Source organism: Dipodomys spectabilis, unplaced genomic scaffold (genome assembly GCF_019054845.1).
Source record: "Dipodomys spectabilis isolate Male_0828 unplaced genomic scaffold, ASM1905484v1 ptg000179l, whole genome shotgun sequence".
Classification (NCBI taxonomy): Eukaryota; Metazoa; Chordata; class Mammalia; order Rodentia; family Heteromyidae; genus Dipodomys; species Dipodomys spectabilis.
Window position 1 is genome coordinate 5,428,346 of NW_024870856.1, and position 26,985 is coordinate 5,455,330.

A 26,985-nucleotide genomic window follows, 5' to 3' on the forward strand; every position below is an offset into this window, starting at 1 on the left:
CAATGGAGAGCAAACCTAGTCAACTTGACTTGGTTGCATCATCTCTAACATGAACTAGAAGCACATTGCCACTGGGCTTCAGAAGTCTCCTTGGGTCACGCTTTGTCTGTGTTCAGAGAGCAGCTCTGGAGAGGCTGGGGTGGCGAAGGTCTGGGATCCTGAGTGTGGGATGGTAATGAGAAGTATTTGTCCTAGCTCCTGGGCACCCTGTGTCTTAGACATAAGGGGTGAGCCCTGTGGAAACACAGGGACAGGGACAGACACGGCGGGGATTCCTGTGCACGGGCAGGACAGGGGTCTTCTTCTCTACAGCGACTTTCAATAGACTCATTGCACTTGCCCCAGAGCACGGCAAGAAACCAAACACGAGGTCCAGTTCAGTCCATGGTTGTCTAACCAGGAGGGTATGTGAAAAACCCATCTGAACGGGACACCCAAAACAAAATACTGTGCAGCTGTGTTGGAAGGCCTGTGTTTGTGTGTGTGTGTGTGTGTGTGCATCTGTGTGTGTGTGTGTGTGTCTGTGTGTGTGTGCGTCTGTGTGTGTGTCTGTGTGTGCGCGTCTGTGTGTGTGAGAACAAGAGTTTCAATGTAGCTTGGGAAATGGGGGACAGGCACAGGACAAAGTGGCAGAAGTGAGAAGACAAGCAGGAAAGTGTGACCCAGGAGGAAGAGGAGGAGGAGGACCCTCTGGAATCTTTCCAGTTCCCGGGCGTACCAGGGGCTTCTCGCAGGAAGGTTTCCTATATTCCAGAAAAGACCTGGGTGTGGGGGACCAAGTCCCGGGGTGAACTACGCGATCACAACACTGGAGGTGAGTCGAGCCAGGGCGGGCTGCGGGGAGAGGGGGCCGGGGGGGGGGGGGGGAGGGCTTCTTCCCTCCGCCTCCCCCGCCCTCCAGCACGCACAGCCGGCCTGTCCCCGCACCCCTCACCCACTCACACCCACTCATGCCCGCACCCCTGCCCCGTGGGCGGCCCGCGATCTGCCCCCACCGGAATGCACGGTCGGCGGCATCTGGCCACGTGAACCAAGGCACCGATGCCGGGAAGCGGCGGTCCTCCTCGGGACGAGTTTCCATCCCGGCCCGGGGCGTCCCAGCCCGAGTCCGGACTGGACGGGGCGGCCGTTCCCGGGGCTGCCGGGCGCTCTCCCGGTGCGCGGCCTCCTCCTCCTCCCCTCCGCCGCCGCCGCCGCCGCCGCTGCTGCCGCGAAAACCAGGAGAAGTGGAGTGCGCGTGGCGAGGCGCCGCGCGCCCGCTCGGCGGCACTGGGCATGCTCCGCACCCCGGGCAGGTTTCGGCGGTGGGGAGGACGCCGCCTCACCAGCCCGGCGCGGGAGCCGGCGGCCGAGGCATAGGTGGAGGCTGAGGCAGCGGCGCGCCGCGGGAGGAGCCTCGCCCTCGGCGGCGGCGGCGGCACAGGTGGCGCGGGGCGCGGGCGGGGCGCGGCTCCGAGGCGCTCGGCGGCACGGGGCGCTCCGGCGGCCCCAGGCTCGCGCCCGGCCGGCGGGGCGGCTGCCACTGAGGCGCCGGGAAGCCCGGGGCGGCCCCGCGGAGCGCGCGCGGAGCCGGGCAGGGGGCGCTGCGCTCGCCGCCGCCGCCGCCGCGCCGCGCCGCGCCGCGACCGCTCGGGGGGCCGCCGGGCCGGGCGCTGCGCACTCGCGTCGGGAGCCGCCGCCTTCGCCGGTCCCGCGGCCCCGCTCTCCGGACAACAAAAGCCCGGGGATGCTGCAGTCGGGCGAGGTCCTGACCTTGCCCTGAAGCCGGGCGGCGGCGCGCACGCCCGTTCCCGGGCCCAGGAGCTGCCGGCGCCGCGGGCGGGCGCATGTTCGCCAAGAAGCCGGCGGGCGCCGCGCCGCTCGGTGAGTGGCCGCGGCCGGGTTGCGGGAGGAGGGTGTGTGTGGGGGGGGGTGGCGGGCGCGTCCTCCCGGCCGCCGGTGGGGGTCGGTCCCCGGCGGCCGACTGTGTGTGTGGGGAGGGGCCGGGAGGGGGGGGGACCGCGATCGCCCAGCCCGGCGCGGTGACCGAGCCGCTGCGGGCTCCGCGAGCCCGCCCGCCGGCCCGTGCCCCGGAGGGCGCCGCTGCCCGGGGCGGGGGGTGGGGGCACGCGCCGCCGGGCCGCTCCCGCCGCCCTGGGGCGCGGGGTGGGGGCGGGGCGGCCCTCCTCTGGTCGCTCGCCCTTATGCTCAATGTCATCACGACGTGTGCGGGGAACCAAACGGAAAGACTTAGTCATAGGCGCCCGGGGCTGGGTCTCGGGGCTCCCCGCGCCCCGCCAGACCCCTCCCCCGATCCCCTGTGGGTCTATATTTAGCCATTTCCGAGGACGCGGTTCGGCCGGGTCGCGGGGCTTGGGGCGGAGGGGGGTCTCCGCGCGCTGACAATAGACCCGGGAGGCTCCGGAGAGCGCCGCCCGACACCGGGCGCGGGGAGCGGAGCGGGCGCGTGAGTGCCGGGCCGGGAGGCGCGGGCCGCCGCTGGGCGATTGGTAAATTAATGGCTGCGAGCCGTGCGGCGCGCAGCCCCTCCCCTCCCTCCCCGCCCCCTCCCAGCCCGACCCCGCTCTCCCTCCCGGGGGAAGGTGGTTGTCATCCGTGGCTGCTCGGCGGGTTAGAGCCCTGGAAAGGGGCGGGGGGTGGGTGGGAGGGGAAGGGACTCCGAGGTTTCGGGGGGTGTGTGTGTTTGTGTGTGTGTATGTGAGCTCCTCACGAAGAGCAGTGACTTCCCAGATGCCCAAAGTTGTTGTGTTTCGCAGTCAACACGGGGTGATGAGTGTGTGTGTGTGTGTGTGTGTGTGTGCGTGCGTGTGTGCGCGTGCATGCGCGCACCCGCGCCCGTGTGTGTGTGTTGGGGAGGGGGGTGGAGGGGAGACAGGCTGTGGTTGCTTGCTAGGTGTTGGCGTTTCCTTCCTGGAAGCGGTCTGAAAGGTAGCTTGCCGATCCCAGGCTTTCGGGGTTGGCTCAGAAAAGCATCGTCCTATCCGCCAAAAATATCAGGACTTTGGCGTCGGACGGGCAGTATTTCCCAGGCTGGGCAGGATTTTCCTCTGGCCTGAGTTGGTGGCAAGGCTGGGTTGGAAGGCTGCAGGAGTTCCCTCCGCGTGTTCAGCTTCTTCTCCCCAGGGGAGCTTCAGGTGACCCGGCCTGTGCACATCCCCACCAAACCGAGATCGTGGCCAGGCTCCCAACTTCCCATGGACGGAGCGTTTCCTGTGACTCAGGCTGAAGTCCAGAGATCCACCCGTGCCTGAGGGGAGGGGTTCTCTGCACGGGAAGTGTGGCACCTGGGGCTTGCATCTTCACACACCAACCAGGGACTCGGGCGGTAGACTTTCCTAGGATCTGCCCCACGCAGATCCTAGTGTCCTGTTGCTATGGGAAGAAAAAGAAAAAGTTCAGTGGTCGCCTCACTGGTGTGTGGGTTGAGTGTCCCAGGCCTCCAACGAAGATGATGACAGTCAGTTACATGTGAAAATCTGGGAGGTGCTCATTCTAAAGAGAAGTCAGCTTTGCAGAAGGACTAGAAGAGTCAGGGGGGCTCACGTTAAACGAGGACTGATTCGTTGGGCCAATAATGCTTTATTATCATTATTGTTATTATTAATTTTTAAACCTTAGATTCAGAGAACTTACCCAGAGCATGTTGCATGTGCTGTGGATCTTACCACATTTCTTCCAGAAAGAAGCATTCGATGAAATAGATAGCAATTTCTCTTTTCTTTCCTTCTTTTCTCCTTCGGAGTCTAGTGTATTCTTAAAGGATCTTGCTCTCTTGCCTGTGTTTGATTTCAGTGAGTTGCCGACAGGCGTGAGAAAATCTGCACGCATCATATATATGGCTTTTATGTTATCTTCCGGATGGAAAGTGATCGTACCTGATTGAATGGCAATTGTAATAACTGCATGAGGTTGTTGCTCTAATAAAATTGGCATAGTCTTGTGGAAAGGAGTTATTTAATTTGGTGTGTGTTTGTGTAGTTGTATAACCCAGCCATTGCAGATGTCACTAATGTTTTCATTGTTGGTAATAAAAGTCATGCACTGTCAAATGACAGTATTTCTCTCCACTTTACATCTTCCAGAATAGAAGCCAATTCTTTTTCGTGAAATGGTTTGTTAGAGAGGGGAAAAAATAAAATTAAATGATTTTATGGGAAAATGCAATTTATAGTTTTGTTAAATAATTTCTAAGGGTAATGTTTTCATAATGCACTGTAAAATTAAAAATTAATTTACATATTTCTCAAGTACAATATTATTTTTGACACATAATTACATAGTGTCTTTCCTGGAAATGTTATAGAGTCTACTTCTTCCTGTTGTGTTTTTAGCAAACCTCTCTTTTATATGTCATGTACTTAGGTGGAACTGTTGAAAAGTTTTAGAATAATTTCATAAGGTAGCCCCACTGAACTTATATTTGGAATAATTTATAGTGACTCATTTTCAAAAGATCAGATATACTTGGGTATTCATCAATACCTAGTTATAACAAACCAGTTTTTAAATTTAAATTTTATTTCTTTTTTATTATTATTATCTTTAAGTAGTTGCATAAAGGAGTTGCCACTTAGCTAAGCAGTTTACTAATATATCTTGATCAACATTCTCACATTCTTGGCTAAAATCAAAGCATTACATTTTTAACTTCCTAAAGTAACTTCTTTTGTTGCTTTTCCTTGTGTACATTATTTTCTTTAGAGGGGCACTGTGCTCTTCCTAACACAGGTTTCATTTTTTTCTGAATAAAAATAAATTCTACTGGAGAAGCTATGTGACATTTGGGCAAGGATTTCAAGGCCTTTACATTTTAGGTCGCAGGTGGCTCATGCCTGTAATCCTAGCTACTCAGGAGGCTGGGATCTAAGGATTGGTGGTTCGAAGCCAGCCTCAGGCAAGAAAGTCTTTGATACTCTTACCTCCAATTAAATAGCAAAGAAGCCAGATGTGGAGTTGTGGCCAAAGTGGAAGACTGACAGCCTTGAGCAAAGTGGCTAAAGGACCATGCCAAGGCCTTGAGTTCAAGTCTCAGTATCAGCACATACACCACGGTTTTCATTTTTAAAAAGGTACTACATCCTTGGGAGTATTGAACTTCTAAAACTCAGATGGTTAACACAACCAAGCATAAATTGTCAGTTATTTTTATTTTTTTATTTTATTTATTGTAAAGGTGATGGTCAGGGGACTTAGTTACATAAGTAATGAGTACAGTTAAAGTTGAATGTTCTGATTGTAGTGTTGTTATTGTAGATACAGTGGGTTTCTATTAGGTTTAGTAAGACCTAGGTTTTCAAACAAAATACTTCTGTTGGCTTCTCAGATGGTTTCCATCATCTTTGTGTTTCCAAGATCACAATGCTTGGATAGCTGTGTGATGGGTTATGTTGCTGTATGTGAAAAGTTAATCTGGATAGAAGAGTTCATGATACTTGTTGCTAGCTCCAAGTTTATCTGATTGTATGCCAAAGCAACAGCTTTTTATGATACTATAAAATATGAAACATGTCATAGATAAATAGTTTCCATCCATTGTCTGCCAACCCAGCCTCCTGATTAATAAACTGCCTGGTTGGATTTAATGAATCCAATTATATTCACAAACAGTACCTCCAACACAAGAAACTCGCAGGAAGATTTTATCATACTGTGACTCTAGTCCATTAAATGTTAAGACTCCTAACAAAAAATAATGTAGTTACAACCTTTTCAGTTGTTTATCCGTGGATCACATAGCAGTTAGTTCTAATTTCAAGCTTCATGTGCTGGTTAATTGATTTGTAGGAAATGTCTTAGTCATATTAGGTTATTGAAGTAATACTTTGTATCAATTATTTTTTTGACAAATTGGAAATAATGGCTAAGTAAGAGAAACAGTGCTTCAAAGAAGCTGCCCAAGACAAATACTCACCTGTGTTCCTTAGCATAGTATCTATAAAATGTTATGCTTATGACCGTATACTATAGTACCTATATATATGACCATTTATATGATCCTCAGACATTGAATTGGTTTCTGCATCAGCAAAATGGGTACAGTATAACAGAATGTCTCTAGCTATTGGTTTGAAGATAAAATAAGAAAGTAAAGGGAAAAGTGTCACCCGAACTGTAAACACTTATGTAAGTTGAAGACATCTTTATTAAGAAAGGTAACTGTTCTTACGTGTTATTAAATAAGTTAACACTCTAACAGAGGTATAGTCTCTTCCTATTATATTGTTTTATTATGTGGATTTGCATCTAGAATGCCATTTTTTCAATTTTGAGACAGACAGTAATATTTTATATATTAAAATATATTAAGTAAATTATACCCTAGCACCATTATTTAAAAAAGCTTTCCCTTAATAATCAGAAATTGTAAAACTTTTCTTTCCTTTTCTTTTTTCTTGAGTGGGGGTAGTCGTGGGACTTGAACTCTGGGCTTGGGTGCTGTCCCTTAGCTCTTCAGCTCAAGGCCAGCACTCTACCACTTGAGCCACAGTGCCACTTCTGGTTTTCTGATGGTAAATTGGAGATAAGAGTCACATGCACTTTCCTGCCTGGGCTGGCTTTGAACCCCAACCCTCAGGTGACAGCCTCCTGAGTAGCTAGGATTACAGGCGTGAGCCACCAGCGCCCAGCAAAAGTTTTAGTTTTCATTAGGGTTATATTTTCACTTGATTATGAGCCAGTTTTCTACAAAAGTTAATGTTGTGCAGAGTATGATAGACTGTTCAGTAATCATCATTGTTTGAGGCCAGTAATAAACATCTGTCCAGTTTTGAAGCCTAGAGCATGCATCACAACCCAATATCAATGTGGCAGGGATAAAAAGAAAACGTAGGCAACAGAAGCTATTGTATAAGGAGGAGACACACCCACACCCCGGTTACAGTCAAGTGTGTGCACTAGTCCTTCTGTTTTTGGAAATCCGTGGTTTCTGTCACTTGTCTCTTCACCTCCTGAGATCTGCAGGGAAGATACTGAAGTGCCCACTCCTCTAGGTTTGAAGATGTGGCATCACCAGACCAAGAGGAATTTGAAGTGGAACAACACCACTTTCAGAATAATCATGCATTGGTATTTCTTAGAATTTGTTGCAGGATCTGACCTGTGTGACAGGACTAATTTATCTTTAGTCAGAAAACATTTTGACAATCACTTGGTTATTTATAATCAAATTTATGTTTTGTTGTGGGAACTGCCAATTATGGTGTCAGAGTAAAAATAGATGTTATCACAGAATATATTTCTGTTACTTTGGGGAATGAAGTAAACAGGTGAGACAGTTATGTTTTGTGAATATATAGAAATGTCAAAATGCCAACTTCTCTGCAAATTTTGAATGATGTAAACAAGATACCTACTAAAATGGTTAGTTAATGGGACAGTTAACTGTCATTGAAACTAGCAGATACCTTTTACTGCTTAGTTAAGGACTGGAATTTTCTTATTAGTAAATCCTTGTTCAATAGATTTGGTTATTACTTCAATTGAAAAGATACACATTAGTTAAAATACCTTTTCTACTATTTCATATAATCCATTCTTTGGGTTTAAGAGCCTTTTCATAGTCATCATGCTTATTACAACTTCTTGTTTAAATATGAAACCACAGAAACCATACAAATGTATATATTTACTTAAAAGTCATGGGATGAGCGGAAATGTGAATTTTTAATGGTTTTAAAGAACCAAGGAAGTATCCATTCCACTGCTCCTGCCTTCAGGTTTTGAGCAATTTTCCAATTTGGGATTGCCAACTGGAAGGTAGCCCAGGTCCTTGGCCTTCCTTCTCTACTCCCTCTCCAAAAGAATGGAGAGCTGCCTCTGAGCTAGTAGAGCCCAGAGAGAGTCTTTGTTCTCTGTAGAGCAGGAGATCTCCAGAGATAGCATGAAGAAACAAGACAAGTTGCTCCTTTATTCTTCAGAGGCAGAGAAAGTGAAGGATTGGAGTGAGGCCAGGAGTGTTCCTTTAATTAAGCTCCTTCATCTGGAAGGAACTATCAGAAGTAAGGAAGAAGTGTTCCCCATTGGCATGGCTTATAAAGAATTCTTGTTGATAGAATTCTGGCTATGGTAGCTTTCACAGAACTTTCCTTAGTGGTTATGTCCTTTAAATATTTCATGCTATTTTGACACTATCTCAGGAATTATCAAGAGAGTATCTAATGCCCTGGCTGATTTATAGTCGGGATGATCCACAAAATCCAACTGATTTATATGTATAGCTGACTTTAAAATAACTTGCCCTATAGTGTCTCTTTCCTAGTCCCCAGTAGTTTCTAACTGCCAATAATTGCACGACCTTGTAAATATTGAGAATTGAGTATGAAAAGTTGGTATTAATATCTGACTTCCCAAACCACATGTAGATATATATAGTATATGTAACATTATATATTATGTATAATATATATAAATCTTGATTTCCCAAACTGTGTGTGTGTGTGTGTGTGTGTGTGTGTGTGTGTGTGTATGTATCCAGTCTAGTTGTTACCTGTGGCCTGATCTGAACCTCAGTATTGGTAATTATGGTTCAGCTGATGTTAGTGCTTCAGTATTAATAGAAGTAGTTATGGCCATAGTTCAGGAGGAAGAAAAAAATTGCATTTCCAAATACTCACTATGCTCTGCCTCTTAAGCATGACTACACAATGTAAAAATGTCTGCTTCTTCAGATAAATTTTACTCTTTTTTTATGAAATATTTTACTTAGTCTTGCAGATAGTAGAGTAACACAGCAGTCATCACCTTCCACAACTTTCCAGGAAAAACAACCTCTGACAGCAAACCAAGCTGTCCAAATATAAAAGAGTCACACTCAGTCTTCCATTTTTTAATACAATACTTTCTTGAGCAGAGCATGATTCTTGAATCATGTGGAGAATGGGTAAGGATGAAGAGGATTTACCCTCAAGGTTAAATGGGGTTAAAGGTTAAAATGTTTTAGAGACAATAGAGATCATGCCACCTATCCCTACACCCCGGTGGGTAGTACGGGAAGGCTGGGGCTGGTAAGGTTTTATTCAGGCTGTTCATGCAGGTTGAGTTGGTTTATGCATGAGTAATATTCTACAATCTACAGTACATGCATTGTTGTGTTATGCCACTTCTAATTAAGGAATATATAGGAATGAATTGTATTTTCAACAATATATGTAATTTACTAAAGAGTCATGATGCCTAAGGCTAAAAAGAAAACAAAAGCAAAAATCTATACAGAATATGATACCCAGAACCTCTGTCCACTAACTCACACAAACCCAAGAACTCAATGTTCATGGCAGTGTTTTGAGTATTTTATTTTTAGATAGTGTTTTCCCACTAAATATAGCATGGTTTATTATATATCACATTAATAAACAGAAAAAAATCTTGTGTTAAATTGTTTTTTAAAATAATTTCTTTTATTGTAAAGGTGATGTACAGAGGGGTTACAGTTACATTAGTAAGGTAGTGAGTACATTTCTCATCGAACAGTGTTACCCCTCCCTCATTTTTGAAAAAAAAATACTGTGTTATTTGGTTATATTAATTGGTTGAATGCGTGACATAAGGTTAGCTGAAGAAATAAATATATATCACACATTCAGTCATGCTATGAGTTTGTCCATTTTAAATTTGAATATTGAGTAAGATTACTGGGGATGTCTTCTTACAAATTCTAAAGCACATTAGTGCAACATTTTTCTCCTTTTCAATTATTTTTTTTCAAAATAATGCTTGTTCATTAAGACACTGGAAATATAAAAATAATACAATCTTTTGTAAATTCCTCCCCAATGAATGACCCTAATTTTAGCAGAAGTACCTATCTACATAAGTGTGTGTGTGTGTGTGTGTGTGTGTGTTTGTATACCAGGGTTTGAACTCAGGGTCTCACAATATCACTTAGCTTTTCCACTCAAGACTGGTATTCTACCACTTAAGATATATATATATATACCACTTAAGATATATATATATATATATATATATATATATATATATATATATATTTATTTATTTATTTATTTCTGGTAATTATTTTGCTGGTTAATTGGAGATGAGTCTCATCGACTTTTCTGCCCCAGACTAGCTTTGAACCATGATCCTCAGATCTGTTTCCTAAGTAGTTAGCATTGCAGGAGTGAGCCACTGGCACTCAGCTAGTGTACATTTTTTCCACTTAGAAGATTGTTCATATTTTATTTTGTTACCTTTTAACATGTAAGGCAAGTCAACTTTCATTTTAAGTGTCTGTCTCCAATTTACATAACAGTGTTTACTTAGCTCTATTTTTGGAGATTGATGGCGTTTTCATTTTTTGGCAGTGCATGTGATGCTGTGATTGCAGTTCTGATAGCTAAATACTTTTCAGCCAGGCATTTACATGTACTTCCTAAAACTGGATATTTTCGGGGTTGCTAATAATGCCATCCAGGTGTCCTCCAAAAACGTTTTATAATTCACATTTCTGTCAGCATGGAATAAACAAGGCAAATTTCCCAGGATTTTGACAACACTGGATATTGCAATTATATTTTTGGTATGTTTTTTTAATTGTAAAAATGCTGTACAGAGAGGTTACAGTTACATGAGCAAGGTAATGAGTTCTTATTGAGCATTGTTGCCTCCTCCTTTGTTTCCCCCTACCATCCCTTCCCTCCCACCTCTACAACTACCCCTCTACCCTCTCTGCCCCCCCCCCCACCGATGTTGTAAAGTTCATTTTGCAATTATATTTTTTAAAAGCTTTCAGTTAGGGAAAAATTGCAGTTGGTGATGTAGTTTACTGCTTTTGGAATCTTTCTCAGGGTAAACCTGTCATTGATCTGTTCACTAGTACTTCTATTGTGAACTGTATTTCTTATTTGCCTTATTTTCCACTTTTAAAGGGATGTATGTTGTTTGTCCATAGTAATTACATCACTGTCATACCTTCACAGTATAGGCCTTTTTTGTGAAGTATGGTTTTAATGCTGAAATCAAATCTGTCTATTTTTTCTGTAAGGATTTGTCATTAAGGAAATATTTGCTTGTGCAGTGACTTAGGGTTCCTTAAGTAGATATAGCTAATAGAGCAGAGAGTTAAGAGAGCAGCTTAAAGTTAGACTCCAGTTGACTGACTTCATAATTTGACTTACCAATTTTTAAGTGAGAAAGCATGTTACTAAGGTGATATTGTTGATTCAGGAGAAATAATATTTCATGGTTCTTCTAGTTGTATTAAGGGCCAATTGAGAGACGATATACTTAAATCACACAGCAGAGTACTCAGTGGTTTTAGAGAGAGTGAGCAAGTGGGCATTTTGTGGCTCATGCCTGTAGTCGCAACTACTCAAGAGAATGATATCTGAGGATTGTGGTTCAAAGCCAGCCTGGAAAGGAAAGTGTGAGTGACTCTTATCTCCAGTTAACCAGTGAAAAGCTGAAAGCAGAACTGTGGCTCAAGTGGTAGAACACCAGCCTTGAACAGAGAAGCTAAGGGAGAGCCCCTAGGCCCTGAGGTGAATCCCTCGTACGAACACTACACAAACAAACATGATTTCTTCTAGTTCTGGCCTTTGCTTTTCTCACATGAGGCACAGTTAGGCACCTGCACAGGGACCTCAGAGACCTCTGTGGGAAAGGTGAGGTGTTTGCCGCAGTCTGGGTTGGCAGGCGCACATGGTTTTGGTATGCTACTGGTACTTTGCTATGTGCTTGTCAGTGGTGTGGGAAGAGAAAGGTAGACAACCAATCTGAGGAAAGTTGTATTCTTCCAGTCGCTCTTGTTCCCAGGGACGGGCACCTCACCTCTTGCTCTTTTCACCTAGGGCTCTGCTTTCTGCAGCCTCACCCACACTGGCAATCTGCTCATTAAAACCATTGATCTTCACGTCTTAGGATAGCAGTGGACACATAGGAAACACTCATTTAATCACTGATCTATATATACAGTTGAGTGACTTATAATGAAAGCTCTTTTGCTGGCTTTGTGTTCCTTTTGGGTACTGGACCCTGTGAAGCAAGGTTAGGGTTAGGGTTAGAACCTCAGCCCCGAGACCCAAAATGGGCTGGCCTTTGCTTTTTCTTGCATCTGTGTTTAACACATCATTTGCTCATTTAGAACAGCATAGTACTTTTTTTTGTCTTCAATATCATTCAACAGAACGCACAATCATAGACAACATTCAAGTATAAAATACAACCATGGGAACTCTTGATGTACTTCACAAAGGCTAAGATTTTTTTTTCAGTTGGTATGAGGTGGAATTAAAAAAAAGTTTTCTCCCTGTGTAACACACAGTATTGTGTACATACTTCCGTAATGGTTGTGAGGGCAGTGTCACACCCTACATCACTGGGCATTGCTTAAAGGAAGAACTTTCCCTGTACTCAATGATGGAAGTAATTCTTGTTCTTTCTTGTGTCACTTCAAGCATTGTTAGACTAAATGGGTTTGAGAAAATTTCTTGCATACTGTTCTCCTTGTGCAGATAATTGCAGTGGAGAGAAGGGAGTAGAGTGGAGCCTATTGCACCTCAAGAGTGAAATCTGCCAAGCTGTCTCTAGAAAATTATTTTCTGTCCTGGTGGGCTGCAGAGTCTGGCGCCTGGGAGGCTTTATCAGAACAGCTTTAGAAGTGCGAGCCACGATTGGCTTCCATATTTAAGCATATTTCCTTAAATACTTTGAATAAAAAATGCAGACAATTCTTATCTTTCCAACTGTAGTCTGCCAGGAGAAAAAAAAATCAAGTGTAAATTTAATTTAAAAATTTAATTTGGTCCATATTGTCCTAACTTCTGAAGAAAGTAAAGAAGGGAACTTTTAAGTTTCTGATTAAATATGCTGTTTAATCAGTGGCAAGAATTTTAGGTTTTAGAGAAGATATAATAATCACGGTTTTGCTTGCTGTTTGCTTTTCTTTGCCTTTGTAATAGCTGGAGGAAGCTGACACTCAGGTGACATCTATTCTGTTCATTTTTATGGACACTTTAGACTGATTGAGGGATTTGGTTTGATAATACTTGGTTTAAAAAAGTGTAGGAATTTAAAAAAAGTAGAAAGGGGCAGGAAACTTAAACTACGTTTGGGAACAAAGGTTTAATTTTTTTAAATATATAATGAGATGCTCAATGGTTTGTTAATTCATTGAATAATCTGAACAGAATATATATTTTGAAAAAGCAAAAGTCACAAAGAATAGCAAACGAGGTGCTCTACCTGTGTTCCTTGGAGCCAGATAATGTCTCCTCTGAGATGCGCTTCCTTCCTTCCTTCCTTCCTTCCTCCCTCCCTCCCTCCCTCCCTTCCTTCCTTCCTTCCCCCTTCCTCCCTTCCCTCTCTCCCTCCCTTCCCCCTCCTTTCCCTCCCTTCCTCCCCCCTCCTTTCCTCTCTACTCCTTTTCTTTTTACCTTTCTCTCTCTTTCTTTCATTAACTTTTAAAAATTATTTTAAAGTAATTGTACAAAGGAGTTTCAATTCAACGTGTCAGTTTGTGAGCAGAAAGCATCTTGATTAGTGTCACTGCTTTCATCATTCTCCCCCATCTCTCCTAACCCCACCCACCCCTTTGGTTTACCCTTCCTTCCAGTTAAGGGGTAGCTACTACTCTCTTTCTCAAACTCAAGTGATGCTACATACAGCCTCTTATTTCCCATCTGCTCTCTAACATCCTTCTGTTTCTTATATGCAAGTTCTCTTATAATGCATTAATCACCATCAGGACTCCTGATCCTTCAGTATTAAATAGAAATACTTTATGCTTTTTCAGTATAGTAGATGAGTGTATGTGCTTCTTTGTGGCCTGAAAAACTGCTTTTACAACAGCTCAATTATACCTGCAGAATAACAGGTGGTGGTGAGCTTATAAGCGGGTGCCTAGGTAACAGAGCCAAAGAATGTGCTGTCTTGAGTTGAAGGTGTGGGAGGAGACCTCAGCAAAGTTATTCCTTTGGGTTTTGGAGCGTATTAGTCTTTATGCATGCTTTCTCCTATTATCACAAGAATTCTCAAAACAATATGATTGGTTTGGGGACCAATAGGTTTTGGGATGTTCACTTTCTCTCAGAATTCTCTCAGGTGATATTCACCTGACTGCAAATGAATGGCATGTTGCTCCTTCTGGACCAGGACTTAGTGGGTCCATGAATTTTTCAGCTCTGATCTAAAGAAGTTCTGTCTACACAGGCCTCTTTTCCCTGTTGTGTTTCTTTGCCTGTACCTTTTCCTCTTCCTTTTTGGATGTGGTGGAAAATGTTTTTTTCTTGTATTCCGTAGTTTCTTAATATTCAATGTACATATCACCACAGCTTTTATCTCCTGGCTGTTCACATCAGGCACTGGAGGAGTGAATTCAGGTTTTCTGTTGGATAGTTTTCATGGAAGTAGGGCATTGTCCGCTCCCACTTATTGCTGATGTATCTTGGAGGATAGACAGTATGGATAATTTGCCAAAGTGAGAGTTGCCTTTGAAGGGCATCAGGGCGGGCTGGTCAGCCTGAGGTGCCTGTGCCTCTCCTCATTTCACGAGGATACCATTAGCTTCTGGAAAGCTGTGCTGCCACCGTGTCCAGAAATGAAGCTGCACATACATACAGGATAGTCTAAATTTCAGGTGCTACACGGTGTGGTAATGGTTGTTGTACAGAACATTGTAATGGCAGAAGAACTTGAGAAGGTCTACATGTTCACCTGGGGAAGATGACGGAACATTGTGACCACAGATGGATGGTAGCATTGAGGAGATAATTGAGCACCATATTAAATGGCACAGCTATACCAAAGTCTAGTGATAAGCACATACCACATTTCTGAACATTAACAGAAGGTAAAGGAAACATATCAAAGCATTCATGTTGGGATAGTCCTACCTGGCTTTGAGACTTCATTAAATCAAAACACTGTGACTTAGCTCAAGCTGTCTTAACAAAATCCCGTGGGATGGGTGGCTTAGATGACAGGCATTTCTTTTGCACAGTTCTGGCAAAATCTTCACCTCATATTGTCAGCAGATTCCTTTCCTTGGAGGAGCCCTCTCATTTTCCCTAGATCCTAGACTGCTGCCTTCTGGCTTCTTCACATGGCCTTTTCTGATTTCTCACTGTCTTTTGTCTTCTAAGGTCATGGATTCCATGCTAAGGGTCCCACCATCATGTCCTCATCCAATCCTAATTATTATCACTGAAAGGATTCAATTTATAAATATCCTACTACCAAAAGTTAGGGTTCCATCAGCAAAATTTAGGCTACGGGGAACTGCAGCCTGTAATGGAGATTGGAACCCCCAGGAAGCCAACCTCTGTGACACATTTTGAGCATTTGGACTGAGTGAGAATTTCCAGTGGATAATTGGAGTCATTCTTCGGATGATTTAAGATGATCCTTAAGATGAGTTTACTTTAAGTATTTCACTTTGATTTATAAAATATCGAAGGTGACACTGAACAATGTGCTCCCTAGAGCACGTATTCCCTTTCGTGGCATGATTATTATTTTTGCTTCAGATGTGCACGGATGCTTCTCATCATGGCTGGGCCTCCCAGCTTTTGTTGCCTTTACTCCTGAAGTGCTCAGGTTGGCTGCCTCATCTCTCACCTGGATTTCTACTTCAGGTTACAGATGGGAGGTTACCGGCCTTTATTCTCTCTCCCTGGAACTCAATCCTAGGGCTGACAGAGGTCTTCTCAGGACCTTACATCTCACCCTTGCTTCTGACCCTAATGACAACCAGAAAAAATCCACCCCTTGTCTGTTTCATCTCTTGTCCCCGCTCTGCCTCCCTGGTTGAGTAGGCTGAAGCTACTTTGATTGTCCTTTTGTCTCATCTGCCCTTCTCATCAGTGACCTGTTTAGTCCCTGTATACACGTGTGAACTACGAGTCATCTCACCTGCCAGTTTTCATGTGTCTTTTCACTGAACACAACCTCCTTGAAAGCTGGTCATTAAGGTGACTTGAAAATGGACCGGGTATCGATAATAGTACAATGTGAGCATGCATGCATGTGTGGCTCCTAGGGGCATGTTTTATGGAGGATGTATTTTGAATAAATGATTATGATTGAATCATAACCCAGGTACATGATGAAATGAGAAGACCAGGTATAAGACAGATAATTTATCACTGAATGGATATGATAAATCAGTATAATGGTTCATTAGCAAGAGTTTCTGGAATTTTCCTGTGCACATCTTCCAATGCTTTGCCTGTGGTCAGCTGGCATGTATTCCTGACCTAGTCATCAATTGTAGGTCATCTCTCAAAGCCAGATTACCTCACAGTAAATAGAATATAAATATGGCAGCTATTTTGCTGCAGGGTGATATCAGACATACTTTCAGATGCAAGACTTAGAACTGTATCAGGTTTATGTTTTCATGGGATGATATCTCCCATCTCAGGAAAAGTAGTGGATCATGAGCCCAAGGGAAATCTTGAGTTAGAGAAATTTCAGGCTCTCTTTTCAAGACATTATCTTGAGAAAGTAGAGATGAGTAATAGAAATCTTGGCAGTGATTAGCCTATAATCACCAGAGTAGATTCATTTTCTTAAAAGTGAACATACATTTCTTGTTGTATTTAAATTGAAGTTACCATCTATAATTTGTAATATTGTCAACTGAAAGTTAAGCAAATTATTTTAAACTGCTATAAAATCATCCAAGTGGTAATTTTTATGTTGGCTGCCATATGGATAGATGGGAAGAAGACTGATGGATGGGGTGACATTGTTCAAAATGCCTTGTACTCATTAATTGACACAGTAAGTTGAAACCAGTGTGTACAACTTCTTAAAGATAATAAAACAATGAAAACCAATGGAAATGAAAAAAGAAACATGATTTTTAAAAAGTGTTTTACAAAATGCAAGGAATGAACGCTAGCTAGCCTTGGTGGTACTCGTTTGCTGTCTTACTCAGGAGAAAAAGGAAAAGGATTTGTAAGTTTGAGGCCAGCCTAAGGAAAGTTAGGATAACCCTATCTGAGACACAAACTTAAAGCAAAAGAACTGGGGATGTGATTCAGTTTGTTCTTCCTTAAAGTTCCTGTGTTCAATTCCAAGTACTGAAAAAAAAAAAAAAAAAAAAAAAAAACCACGTTAGTGGGTTTGGGATATTGAGCTTTCCTTAACTGCAACATAATAAAATGTTAGGACCTGATTATGTGACTTAAAGAGTAGAATTGTAGTAATTTCACATTTACTTTTATTTCATCTCATAAATGGAATGTCTGGCTCAGAATTAGTATTAATATAAGGTGAACTATTTGCTTTTGTAAAATTCAGTATCTCTTTTCTTTTGGAGGCTAGTATTACAGACTCCCATCTTTATTTAAATTAGCTTTGGCTTTAGTGATTTTTTTTTTTTTTTTTTTTTTTTTTGCAGTATAAAACCTGCACTCTGAGAATGCTTTGTTATTAAGTGGGGTGCTGGGTGCGGAAGAGTCCTCCTGTCTTACTAATGTCTTTAAGGTGGTTTTCCTCCATGTTTATGTTGTGCTATCCACTCAAACAATAATTTAGATTATTTTCTCTTGGAGTGGTATATTGGCCCCCAAATTGTGCATTTTAGCATTTGAATGCATCTGTGAAGCATTTCTTAAAACTACTGACTGAATTCTGTCTTTGATGCTTGGGGGTTTGTAATTCAGTATAGGCCACTGGTAGTTGTGCCCAGAGGCTGGTGCCCTCTGGACTGTTGACACCCTATCTGCTGCCTTATTTTTTTTTCTTTTTTTTTTAATTTAATTTAATTTTATTTGTGAACATACTGTACAGAGGGGTTACAATTACATAGGCAGGATAATGCGTACATTTCTTACCAAGCATTGCAGCCTCCTCCTTTGGTTTACCCTTCACATCCCTTCCCAGCCTCCCCCCTCCCCCCAATCCCAATCCTTCTCCTTCCCCCCCCCACTCGCCCCCCCCCCCCCCCCCCCCCGCACCGACGTTGTAAAGCTCGTTTTGGACATGACAACTTGTACTTCTCATTGTTGCAACAGGTCCACCTGTATCCTTAAACAACTGGTTTTTCCCCATCTCCTCCACAAGTTATACTGACATCAAATATAGTGAAAGCAGGGGTTATACTGTGGGGGAAGGACATACAAAGCAACAAAGAGATAATCTTATCAAATGCATTAGAAACACATGCATGAAAGAAAAAAACATTAAAATACATATCTAAGGGTTCATTTTCCTGACATCACATTATCTGACCTTTTCCGCTTGACTCATACTATATACTAGATATTGCAAATAAGGGAAACCATGGGACCTATGTTTCTTTGGGCCTGGCTTACTTCACTTAATATAATTTTTTCCAAGTTTTTCCATTTCCTAACAAATGGGGGAATGTCATTCTTTCTGATGGAGGCATAGAATTCCATTGTGTATATATACCACATTTTCTTGACCCATTCATCTACTGAGGGGCATCTGGGTTGGTTCCATATCTTAGCTATGGTAAATAATGCTGCAATAAACATTGTTGTGCTGGTAGCTTTAGTGTGGTCTTGTTTGTAAACATTAGGGTAAATGCCCAAAAGTGGGATTGCTGGGTCATAGGGGAGTTCTATGTGAAGTCTTTTGACGAACCTCCATACTGCTTTCTCTGCTGCCTTATTGTTTTCACCTGTCACCTGTCAGTCTTACAGAAGGAGGAGAAAGGGTCCCTCACCTGATTGCTTTCTAAATGAAGTCTGTGCTTTGAAGAGTTTTCTCTTTGAGTGTCATTCTGGGAATTTGAAAAATCCATACCTGGAAAATACCTGATTGGCAGCCATCTTGGATCTACACAAATGACAATCTTTTCCTTCCTTTTCTCCTTATCCTTCACCCACTTCTTTTAAACTAGAGTTTGAGCTCAGGGCCTTACAATTGCTGGGCAAGTATTCTGCCCCTTGAGCTATACCACCAGCCCAGGATTCATTGTCATTTTTCTTCATTGGGAAACTGATTAATACTTGAAAAATTACATTTAAGCTCCACTGAAATTCCCCATTTAATGACTTAACAAATAGAGATTAAAATTCTCTTGTGTTTTTAGATGCTAAGGTACAAGGGCCATGGGTAAAACCATGGATTAAGGCTGACCTTGCTAGAAAGAATGAAGTCTTTGAGCAAGTTAAATAAACAATGGTCATTATACAATACTTCATATGTTGTTATTAATATTATTATGTGTTAACTTGGAAGAGCTTGAAGACATAACCTGTCAAAATTCCCTGGGCTTCTAATACAAATGAACTTGATGTCATGATTAAAACAAATCATTTAAATAGGGATACAGGTGTACCCATTGCAACAACGAGATGTACAAGTCGTTATGTTGAAAAATGAACTTTACATATTTGGCCGGGGGCGGGGGAAGGGGGGAGTGGGGTGGGGGGAAGGGTGGGTTGTAGATGGGAAGGGATGGGAAGGGGAAACAAAGGAGGAGGAGGCAACAATGCTTGATAAGAAATGTACTGGGTGGGCTGGGAAGGTGGCTCAGTGGTAGAGTGCTTGCCTTGCATGCCTGAGGTCCTCAGTTCAATTCCTCAGCACCACATAAGCAAAAAGGAAAAAGCCGGAAGTGGCGCTGTGGCTCAAGTGGTAGAGCGCTAGCCTTGAGCTGAAGAGCTGAGGGACAGCGCCCAGGCCCAGAGTTCAGGCCCCACGACTGGACTCCCCCCCCCAAAAAAAAGAAATGTACTCATTACCTTGCCCACGTAATTGTAACCCCTCTGTACATTATTTTCACAATAAAAAAATAAAAAATAAATTTAAAAAAGTAAAATACTTTAATGAGGATATTGCATAATAGGATGAACTCAGCTGCTTTAACAAGCAACCCCTAACCAATTACTAGAGAGCACAAGTTAGGGAAAGTTTAACAAAAAAGGATAAGAGGAAAAAATTAAGTGAAGAGTAAAAGTTGGCACCTATTCATCATGGGTTGTCATGAGGTGGGAATGGAGTCTTGGATCGTGCTTTTCAGCCTGAGACGTGAGATGCAAAGCAGGCCCCTCCATGCAGCTGGCACGGTCTTCCATGACGGCTGAGGTGGGACAAGGAAGAGGAGAGGTGAACCCTGAGCCACCCAGTCATACGGCATCACGCAGAGCCCGCTCTGTAGCCATGGCCAGTTTGAAAGGGATAGGGATGTGTGCTTTCCTCCTCCTGCCCAGACTTCATTGTGTTTTCCTTTTGTTTGTTAGTTTATTTGTCTTTGGCAGGGTAAGGGGGTGTGTGACAGAAAAGGTGGAACAAAAGTTGAACAAGTACAGTAGAGGTGTTCACTAGGCACTATGTGGAAAATGTATTGTATGTCTTGTGGGTAGGGACGGAAGGGTAAAACTGGAGAGAGTAAGGGAAGGGGAGACATGGTTCCAAAAGAAATGTACTCATTATCTGACTCATGTAACTGTAACCCTTCTGTCTCGCGCCTCTACAATAACCACAAAGTACATTTTTTAAAAAAGAAAGAGAAGGAAAAACCTGTGAAGTTTGGCAAGTTGGGTAGCTTAGATATTCCTTAACTTTAGGAATTTCTCTTCGTTGAGCCTATTGTTTTTTACTGATAAAGCAAATCTTGTTTCAGTTACTTGTACATGAACTACAATCTTACTTTTTTGTGTATAAATGTAAGAAAAAAAATCATGTCAGCACTTCATTAGGAGCAGACTAGTGTGCAAATGATGGTGAGAGCCAGCGTGGTGGTAATGTGCTCAGACCAGCTGGTGGCACACTCCAAATCCATCTTGCTGTTTTTCAAGAATTGCTCTTCCCAGGAAATAAGAGAACACAGACCATCCTTTTCATATCTTTGCATGTGATCGTATGTGCACAGCATGCATGAAGATACACACGTAGATATGCATGTCTTTTTATGTATGAAGATGTATGTATACATATACATGTGTTTGTTCTAGAGCTCTTATGCTTACACACACAGAATTCTCCCACATACACAGGTTTGCATGCATACATGCACACACATCACACACATCAGATACAAATAGGTAATTGGGCTACACTTGAAATCCTGGTTTTTCTTTCATTTTAGTACATTGAATCATATCTGGAGATGCTTGCCAATTTTGAATGTCTCTCATTTTCCTCTCACTTTGCCTTCCCTGACACCCTGCTGCCCTGTACTCCCCACCCCCCAACACCCCCAACACCCTGGCCCTTCCCACAGACCTGGGGAGTGGCGGTGCTGCAGTCATGTTCCCCTGCTCCACTTGGTAGCTGCCTCTCCCTTCTTCTTCCAGGCCAGCGCCGTCGCCATGGCAACCCCAGGCTGCTCTGCAGGCAGCTCTGCCATGTGGGGTGACTGGAGCTGGCAGAGGCAATCAAAGAGCGAGGAGGCCTTGAAGAGCCCTGGAAAAACGGGTCCAGTGTCATTGCAGAGACAGAAATGAAAAATGTTATTAATTTGGGATATCCAAGCTGGTGGTAGGCCTCCCAGGAGGCCCCGGTCTCTCCTGTGCACCTTGCTATGGCGATGGTACTTCTGTGCCCCTGTGCTTCCTGTGGTCCCTCAAGGCTTGGCTCTGTTGGTGTCTGAGGAGATGTGGGCTGGGCAGATTGGCAGCTGGGCAAGCACAAGTTTCTGCATTGAGCGATTGCCCAGGTGCATGAAGCAGCAAGGACTCTTAGGAAATACTAAACAGAAAAGGTATAGATACTGCCTTTCAAGGTCACTGAATCTTAAGCTACATGCATCGGCTCTTGGTTCTATAAATAATGAGTGGTCACTTTCCAGTCTCACTGGCTTTGGAGGTTTTCTGATCACTTGTGCGCAGTTTGAGATCTGGGGTGCAGAACACAGCCAAACATTTGTTCATCCTGTGTTGTCTAAGATTGCTCCTTCCTGTGGATACAATGTAACGAACGCAAAAATGACCTTTGTTTCTAAGGCTCCTCTGAACCTTGCTTTACCTGCTTGATATTTTCTCTTGGGATCTCAACCCAGAGACAAACTAGCAAACTTATACAAGAAATAACACATGGAAGTGAGGAGAGAGAGAGAGAGAGAGAGAGAGAGAGAGAGAGAGAGAGAGAGAGAGAGAGAGAGTGACAAAGAATAGACAGAGGAACTTCTGCAGGAACCAGGACTAAGGGGAAAGTACAATGTATAATAAGAGTTTTGTTAAGCATATAACCCCTATAAACTTTCTATACATATTAGATAATACATAGTGCTTAAGTTTTTAAGTATAAAATGGAAAACAATTCAGAAACCATGTAATTGCATTGCATGTATGTCTCTGATTGTGTGTGTGTGTGTGTGTGTGTGTGTGTGTGCATGTGTATGTAATTGTTATATAAGAACTCTACATTGCGCTTTTAAAAGGATGAAGCTGTGGCTTTGTGGTAGAGAGCTTGCCAAGCATGCATGAAGCCTTGGGTTTGATTCCTTGGTACCACATAGACAAAAGAAAAACACAAAAGAAATAAAATTACAAAGATAATTGTCTTTTGCGTTTATCATAGGAGTTATTTACTTAGTTATGTCATAAGGAAAGTCTGAAATTTTTCCATGATACTCTTTGATGCATAAACATTAAATTAATTATTAGTTGAATTTATATATAATATGGAATTTGATATTCTAACTTAAAATTGAATATTTCTTATTCTTACACCTTTTCCAAAGTGAAGTAAAGGATTAGTCCTTCAATTTCAAAATCTGGTATTTATGACTTTGTCTTAAAGATAATTGGCATACTCAACAACCATCTTCTTCTGATAATTTTGATGATGACCAGGAATTAACAATGATCATTATTGAAATTGAGAAAAATTTTCCCTAAATTGCTGTTCTCAGGCTATAGTTTGGATAATAACATGGAATAAAAGCTTCCCAATTGCTGATAACTTAACCATCATCTCCAAGTACCTCCAAATACTGTAACACCAATAGTTTAAAAATGATTTATTTGTAAAAATATGATACTTCCTTAAGGAATTAAATAGATTTCTTTCAGCCCAATTTAGAATGCTAATTAAAAAAATACTGAGACTCCATAACTCAATTTCCATTGAACAACAAACAAATAGCAGAACTCAAAGAATACAGCTCATGTATACATAGACAAATCTTTATACTGTCTAATGCATGTATTGGAAAAGAGGGATGACTGATGAGCCACATGATTTTCCAAAGAAATGGGAAAGAAAGATTGGAGAAAGATGAGAAATAGTGGATGATCACCAGCTGTTAGAAATTGTATACCACGGTTGCCTCTAAGAATGCAGGTATGATTTACTAATTGGGTATTGTGTCAGCCACAAACCATTGCAGGCTTTCCAACAATTTAACGTGGGAGACTATGTGCAGTCAAGAGTAAATCTGACAGTTTAGAAGAGGACAGAGAAATCCCAAGGGGACTGTTCTCAGGAAGCCATTACCCTTCAGCCTAGAGCAGGGATTCTCAACCGGACTTGCGTTAGACTCCCGCCACCCTTAGCCCCATCTCAGTGCCCAGGAGACGTTTTTGATGATGGGGAATGGGCAGTGTTTGTTTATAGTTTTCAGTTTACAGAGGCCAGGGATGTGGCTAAACCTCCTACAGGGCATAGCACAGCAAAGATGCCAGTAGTGCTAAGATGAAGAAGGGGAGGATGCAGTCAGAAACTCAGCTGATCCTATAAAATGATGAAACGCCAGGGGAGGGATGGGTGAGAATGTAAACTGCTTTGTTGAATAGCAACTCCTTTGTGCAACTATGTAAAGAGAATTAAAAAAAAAAGATGAAGAAACCAGGGCCTAGAAAGGTAGCACCTAACCTTGGGCCTTGCTTACCAGAGAGAGAGGCCTGTCCAATAGGACGTTGACTCATGGTGGGAAAGGAGCAGTTGTGAGGGGAGGCTGAAGGAGAGAGAAAGGAAGGGGAGGTAATGCTCAGGTTCCTTCCTTCTGCCCTAGCCAGTGCCTCCCGGGAGGTAAACTCAATTAGAACCCCACTGATACACTTGCACAGAAATCTGCCTTCAGGCCAGCTCCACCATGCTAGACAAGCAGGGGAAAGCCAGCAACAAATGTTGTAATACATTGTATTAACTTGAAGGAGAAACAGCAACGATCATCTCATTGTCTGAAAAGTGATAAATTCTAATACAAATCATAGTAACTCTTCATGAACTATACAAATATTCTTAACTCAAATAATACTTAAATCATAAGCGCTTAATACCATTTCAGTCATAAAAAGAGAGAGAAAAAGAGGGAGAAATAAAACAACAAACCCCTCAGCTTTCTTAGCCTCTGCCATTCAGCTATCATGCTGAAGACTTAAATAGTATGGGATTGAAAGGGATAGAAACTTCAGCAGAAATGTTTACTTGGAAATTCTGAATGGAATCTTAGGGAAGATGATCTATGAGAACCCAAAAGAAAACCTAGCAAATTCATGCTTGATTGGTTTTATTTTTCAAAGTTTGCATCATAATGAACTTCAGGAAATGTTTATAACTCAGTGTCAATTAACCTAGAGCATGAAGCATGAACGTAGCTGATTTTGAACATTCAACCCATAACATTATGTGGTGCTCAAAACAATGTGGTATTATCTTTTAATAATATTATATGCAAATCAGGACATTGGACTATTCTTCTCAGCTTCAGTTTTCTCCTGAAGTTTCTTCCCTTTTGTTCACAGACTTTTATGACTGTGTGTATGAATATACACACAGTTTATTGCAAAGATAGCTATATAAATGTTGACTTTTTGAGTCACTGTTAAACTTGTGGATGTTTAGCCAGAATTCTGGAAAACAATGTCCGTGTAACTAAAGTCAGTCTTTGAAAATTACATGTACAATCAATTATCTGTACATTCATCAGCTATTTGTCATCTCTGACTAAAATTATAACATGATATGCGCTCAGTGAATTAGGGAGGGGGAACAAATTGTGTCTTCCACTTCTTTATCCGAATAACTAACTCCTGGTTAAATAGTATATAAATGGTCATCATTCGTAATGTTCTTCAATTATGATATGGATGTTATGGTGCACAATTTTGTCTATTTAGTGCCTGATCAAGAATATCTTGTGAAATACTTTATGGAAGCAACAAAGGAAAGAAAGGAGCAAAAAACCTCAATTGTATACTAACATTTGCTCTGTGAACCTTGGATTGCTTTCTATGCCCATGTTGGCAGATTAGAAACTGTATGTATATTGCATATGTATAGTAAAATCCAGAATCCATTCAAGAGAAATTACTGTTCGTTTGAGCTGCTAGGCAATATATAATAAGCTGTGGGGCTCATAAGCAGTGTTTAGGGGATGAAGAAGAACAAGGAGAGCATTCTTGGATAACTTCCTTTCCATAGAGGGGCACTGATCGCCCCTGACATTTCCTCCTTGACAACCTCCTTTAACTTCTACCCAGAGTCTCTCCTGCACACATGGCCACATTAGGCATTACAAGTTTAAACACATGAATTTGGGGCGAGAACAAGTGTTAGGCCAGTTGAGCTTTTACTCTCAGAGCCTAAAGTGCTTTGGGACAGGTTCCCCCCACCCTCCCAGAGTACCAAGGTTTTAGGATGAGTTATGTATGTGTAGAATAGCAACTAGGAGAAATGTAGTACTTGAGCGGACCTGATAGTGGATTAGGAGTTTGGGAAGCAGAAATTGAGGATGTGGGCTAAGGGAGAGAATTCAAGAGCTGATGAACTGAAGCTATTCTGAATCTATAGTTTGAAACTGAAAAGACCAGTTTTTACCAGCATGATTTAACAAACTGGAAACCTTTACTTGTTGAACAATAAGGGTGTTGAACTTTCATAAAAGAATTATTTTGAAGTTATCTATCTAAGTGGCAGGATAGAGCTCTGAACATTTTATGGGGTCAAGAATTGTATTTATTTTTTTACCTGTGCAGACCAATTTAGATTAATTTATATTTACCCCATCATTTGAAGTATCAGATTAATTACTATTGCATATACATTCAGCAATAGCTAGCTTCAAAGGTCCCTGGGTTATATTTTCCTTTGAAAATTAATGATGGGATTTATCTGGCTTTCGAACAGGCTATCTGGCTGATGGATTGTAGTGCTAATTTTCTGGGTTAAACATTTTTACATTCTTTCTGGCTTGGTGATATTTAATACTGCTGCTGTGCTTTTTATGCCGCATGTGAAGGTTATGAAATGTTTCTCTTAGGTGATAAGAATGAGGGTATCTTATCATTAAAATTGGAAACTTGCCATTTTACCTTAATAATAGAAAATAGATAAGGCTAATGATTTCCAAAATTTCTGCTCCCCCCCTGCCCCCCCTTTTCTCTTAAAGCAAGTATGGAAATGTGCTCAGCATTCTACTTTCCACCAACTCTCAGGGCTCTAAGTGCATGTTGGGAGAGAGTACTGCCCCCCCCCCCCCAACCAGGGAGCAATGTCATATTTTCTTTTCCTAGTTCCCTCTCTGTCTCTTGCCTTTACAGTAGCCTAGAATATTCTAGGCTACCTTGTCTGAACCTGCAGCTAGTACCAAAGCGATATACCTAATGGTTGAGATGGCCACAGAGGGAATATGGGATGGTGACATATACATTGTGGACACTCTGGACAAAGACAAGATCCATCCTAAGTGGGGTGAAGAACAGCATGAGTTTGAATCACACTACCCAGACAAATGTGTGACTCAAAACTCATGCGCTGCCTAATTTGGAATTGTCTGCTTCATGTTTTCTTATGTTGGTTGACTCTTAGGGAATTGATAGCTCAGAAGAAGAAGCTATAGAAGAGGAGGCAGGCCTTCCAGGTTTCTTGCTTTGCTCCCAGTGTCTGTGTTGAAGCTTCGTTCTCTATACCAGGTGGCGCTCGGACTCTCATACTTTCCTTCTTTGTACCGCCTGGTTGTCAGGGTCCAACCAAGTTGTCTATTGCTAATTAAAAATTAAATAGCTGGCATTGGTACAAGCCCCATGATTGTTGGAGGCTTCCATTCAGAATGGAAGATGCAGGATTCCTGCTTTTGGCTTTCAAGCATAGCTAAAAATGCAGCTCTGTGAGGAATGAGGCGGA

At 42.5% G+C, this 26,985-nt stretch overlaps 1 protein-coding gene across 1 annotated transcript in view; it reads left to right on the forward strand.

The window, feature by feature from the left end:
* Positions 1-1,824: 1,824 nt before the first annotated feature.
* Ctnnd2 (catenin delta 2) overlaps positions 1,825-26,985 on the forward strand; it is a 788,751-nt gene continuing 763,590 nt past the window's right edge. Inside the window, exon 1 of the mRNA XM_042695245.1 lies at positions 1,825-1,863. Coding sequence (XP_042551179.1) covers positions 1,827-1,863 — 37 coding nt within the window. The 5' untranslated portion in view covers positions 1,825-1,826. The remainder of the gene's footprint in view (positions 1,864-26,985) is intronic.